The 4,536-nt window shown below is 36.8% G+C and overlaps 1 protein-coding gene across 1 annotated transcript in view; it reads right to left on the bottom strand.

The window, feature by feature from the left end:
* Positions 1–494: 494 nt before the first annotated feature.
* The window catches only part of LOC110448815 (WD and tetratricopeptide repeats protein 1-like), a 12,325-nt gene continuing 8,283 nt past the window's right edge, over positions 495–4,536 (bottom strand). Inside the window, exons 8-14 of the mRNA XM_021495260.1 lie at positions 4,108–4,308; positions 3,503–3,665; positions 2,707–2,889; positions 2,143–2,381; positions 1,820–1,994; positions 1,134–1,326; positions 495–790 (exon numbers count right to left, since the gene is read on the bottom strand). Coding sequence (XP_021350935.1) covers positions 599–790; positions 1,134–1,326; positions 1,820–1,994; positions 2,143–2,381; positions 2,707–2,889; positions 3,503–3,665; positions 4,108–4,308 — 1,346 coding nt within the window. The 3' untranslated portion in view covers positions 495–598. The remainder of the gene's footprint in view (positions 791–1,133; positions 1,327–1,819; positions 1,995–2,142; positions 2,382–2,706; positions 2,890–3,502; positions 3,666–4,107; positions 4,309–4,536) is intronic.

Here is a 4,536-nt window from a genome sequence, read left to right as displayed (position 1 = left end):
GAAAACTGCTGTAAGATTGTATTATCTGAAATAAAACCAAAGATTTCTTTATGTGGTTGTAACCACCACCAGTGTCCCTAGTGCATTGTTGCTTCTATTTTCTTTTTCTTGTCAGAAACCTTACGATTGATACCATGATCAGGTCTAGCCACTCAGGTAGATAATGGCATGATCAGAAGCACAAAAACAAAATTAACTCCACTATCATTTTTGTAACTTGTAACAGAAATCACATGATTTTTGTATATCTGTATTTAGATATGTTACCTTAAACTTTGCAATAAGTCAAAAGTAAACTTTTTAAGGGTTGCGTGTACATTAGGGCTAATGCTCCTAAAATATACTAATCGACCCTGATCAGGTTCTAATAGAATGACTTTAATCGACCCTGATCAGGTTCTAATAGAACGACTTTAATCGACCCTGATCAGGTTCTAATAGAATGACTTTTATCGACCCTGATCAGGTTCTAATAGAATGACTTTAATCGACCCTGATCAGGTTCTAAAAGAATGACTTTAATCGACCCTGATCAGGTTCTAATAGAATGACTTTCAATCAAGTTTTTTTATACTATCACTTTAGCGGTGTTTATTTTTCAGCTAGGTCGACACTGAACAGCCTGATCGTTCCTTTGTCCCCCCTCTTCCTCGTCCACGTCAAACACCCCAGTTATTCGGTACCCCATGTTCATCAACATCACTTCCAGAGGGTCAGCATTCATCCTTTTTTGATTGGCCAAAGCTGCATCATCTGAGTTGTTAACCTCTCTGTCATTTTTTGTCCCATCCTGTGAAGATTTTACCAGTTTACTATTAATTATTTGAATCACCTTATTTATATTAGAGAAATCAAATAATTTCTTCTGCACTATATTAAGTACTAAAGTAGATTGTTGGAGTAAGACAGGCAGAATGCAATGATGAAGTTTAATGTTTTCAATTCAAACATATATCTTATGTATCATCAAATTGATAAATGGCAATAGCAAACTGAAGTAAATGAATACCGGTGTATAATATATTAATTTATTAAACAATAAATAAATATACATTCAAGTACTTGTATCAAACCTGACTGAAAATGATTTTGAGATTTTTTTTATATGGAAAAATAAAAACCATTGTACCAACCTCTGCCCTAGGACTCCACAGTCTCACAACAGGATCTATACCACTGGTGGCTAACAGACAACATGTGGGATGGGGCTGTAAACAGTTCACTATAGATTCATCTCCCCTTAAAACTCGCACAATGTTGGCGGTACGCTTCTCCCAGATAAAGAATGAGCCATCATCTGAACCGGCGACAATGTACTGGCCGTTACTGTAATGTAAAATCATTTATCTTCATTGTTCCTTGCTTTGTGATTACTTTCTGTCATATGTCCTTAAGTGGCCACGGATGTATACTCATTTTTAAAATGTGACAATATTTAAAAAAAAAAAAAAATCATCCCTTAAGTTAAAAGTAAATGTAATATTCATCATGACACATGGAATATTTTGTTTATAAGATTTTCAAAGGAGAAACATATAACAAAGAGGAGAGAAGTGATTGCTAATAATACATCAAACGATTTTCCACCAATCCATTTAAATTTGATGTCACAAATTAAATCAAATGTTTACATTTTTTTTAAAGTTATATTGTTCAAAGAAAAAATATTATCTATACTATCTATAAGCCTTTACTTTAGTTCTGGTATGTGTATGATTTAACTGCCCAGCAAAGTGATGTAGGAACGTTCTATCTTATATCTCACTTGATGTGTGTGACATCACAATGGGACAACAATCATGTGACTAAATGCCTGTACCTGCCAAAGAAGTTTGCTTCCTTGATGTCTGTTGTTGTGTTACAGTGACCACAGAAGCGTGACTGGTAATCGTACGCCTCCTCCCGCCAATACTTCTCCTGGTCAGACATTGGTGTCATTGCCTTCTTTATGGGTGATTTAGAGGAATCGGAGGAAGCGCCATCTTCCTTCTCATCTGTTAAACAATATAAGGAAATCACAAAACAATATTTCTTAGGGATCACCACACAAGTACCACCTAATAGCATTACGTTTTAAAGATATATCTGATCATGACATCCTATGCTAACCTTGATCTTGGGGTGATATAGTTGTATATTTACCTGTAGTACACGTCCCTGAGTATAAAGCTGCCTTGATGTCCCGGTCGAGTGCCTCACAGGCGTGGCTCTTTGCATAGTCTGGAAATTTGTGTTTGAAATGTTGGAGACAATCATGGGCCTCCTGCGGCCAGGAGAGTTCATACAGACACCGGGCGAGGCGAAAGTGGGCTTTGAGGTGGTTTGGGTCGAGGTTCAGGGCACTGTGGCAGTCTCTTAAGGCTGCATACAGGTCACCATCCCTGTAAAATGAAAAAAGTATGGTAGTATTGGAGCATTGATCCCTCAGGATAAATCCATTTATTAATGTTACACTTGTAATTGGATTTTAAATACAACAGAAACATTATAATAGGCTGATACGTCAAAGATAGACGAGCTCAGATGTCATTCACAAACAGGCAGTGATCAGCCAATTACTCTGGATTTTCCACCTCGAGGATGATCAAAGATAGGAGTTGAAATGTCAAGTGAGTGATGGTTACTACTGGTGACATTTTAGTAGTCAGCCATCCAAATATTATACTCTAACAAATAACACCAATAACATCTACAGTTACAACCTACCATTTCCTCTTCATGAAGGCAGCTGCCCTGTTGCCATATAACACTGAGGCGTAGGACACACGAGCAATCGCTTCGTTGTAGGCAATGATGGCCTTGGAATACTGTTCCTTCTCAAAAAAAGTATTTGCACGTTTCTTCAAAGCCTCAACAAATGTAGGCAGAGTCTTTCCCTCCATTCTGTGTCTGGTAAACAGAGAAAGGCTAAACATGTAACCATTAACTAAGGTGACAGAACAAACACTGGAAATGTATTTTACACATGGAAACATCTGCTTAACATTGTGGCCTTGACTTTTATTTTCTAATCTCAAAATCCTTAAGGTCAGTCACTCTGTGAAATTAGAAGGTCCTAGGTAGAAATATGCACCACTTAGGGGGAAAGATACCTGCTAAGAGCCTAGAATAAAAAAAAAAATCGCTCAATTGGTCTCTGCATGTGAACTTTACTATTGCTAATCCATCAACCTATCGCAGTGTGCATTATAGGTTAAACTATTCATAAAGGTCAATCTTGTATTTGGCATCATTTTTTGTTAAAGTTACCAAATTTGTTTTACAATATTATGATTTGAATTGTAGAGACAGATATTGGTATAAAATTACATTGGGAATCTGTTTTACACTAAGTCTTAGAATCGGGAAACAATTTTTGCATAATGGATAGTTAAATTTCATAATCGTAGCAGAAAACAAAATTATGGTCTAAAACAAAGATATGTCTAAAGACAGATAGACAGTGTGATTATGATTAGAATTTGGTGTATGATTAGTGTAAGTTGTGTTTGTAGTAACCCACCTCTTCCCACTGTGTATGTCCTGCTGTTTCTCCTCCACTTCCATCTCAGCCCTCATCATGGCTGCAGCTGCTGCCCCTGTGGCCGTGTGCAGCCCATTACTCACACCATTGGTCGTTCCATTTTTGTGCAAGCTAAATCCATTGCTATGGGAACAGGCTGCTTCTGAAATTGATATTATCAATGGTCAATGTAATCTTTTGTTTATTAGTTCTGTTACTTTAAAATGATAAGATCATTATTATTTCACAATATAAATAGGTATTCTTTTACGCATTAGTACCACCAATTTTGTAGTTACAAATTAGAAACAGCTATAAAATATAAAATAGGGAAAGCAATGCATCTGGGTTAATGCTAAGTACAAATTGTGTTTATTACTTGTGCACTAACTTTCTAATTTGATGTCACTTGTGGTATTCATGAAAAGTTCAGAAACTTCATTGACTTAGATTGCTTTCTATAATAGTCAGATTTGATGAAACCAACCTTTATAATTTTAGCAATAATCATTAACATTTTCTTTTATTTTTAATCTAGTTTTGTTATTAATTTAGTACTAATTACGCTGAGTTAAAGGATAGATTCTGAACACTTAGCTGCTCACCTTTAACAAGTCCATTGGCAGCTAGAACCATTGATGTGTCAAACTTTTCTGCTGTCCTGTTGTTATTGATATCAAACAGGTAGATCTGTTCTCCACCTAGATTCACCAGGAGCTCGCGCCCATCAGGGCTGAAGGTCACGTAGGTGGCAGCCAAAGTTCTGTATCGCTTCTTATAATCTAACTGCTTCTGGGGCAAATGTCCTGTACAAAAATTGAACGTGGGGATAAGCAAGAAGGTCAATCTGTAAAAGAATTCCAAAATGTGTTTGCCCCATTAATTTTAATGGGTTTCAGCCTTCAACTTACAAGGATGGCCATGACTCTCTTTTCACAATAATGAATCTCCTACATCCAGAAAAAGTCCCCTATTTCCTTTTTTGAGCCTGTCTCATTATCCCCTGGATTTGAGGGGGGGGGGGGGGGGGGGGA

Source organism: Mizuhopecten yessoensis, unplaced genomic scaffold (assembly GCF_002113885.1).
Source record: "Mizuhopecten yessoensis strain PY_sf001 unplaced genomic scaffold, ASM211388v2 scaffold4347, whole genome shotgun sequence".
Lineage (NCBI taxonomy): Eukaryota > Metazoa > Mollusca > Bivalvia > Pectinida > Pectinidae > Mizuhopecten > Mizuhopecten yessoensis.
Note: the sequence above shows the minus strand (reverse complement) of the source record. Positions and strands in the feature narration are given on the sequence as shown.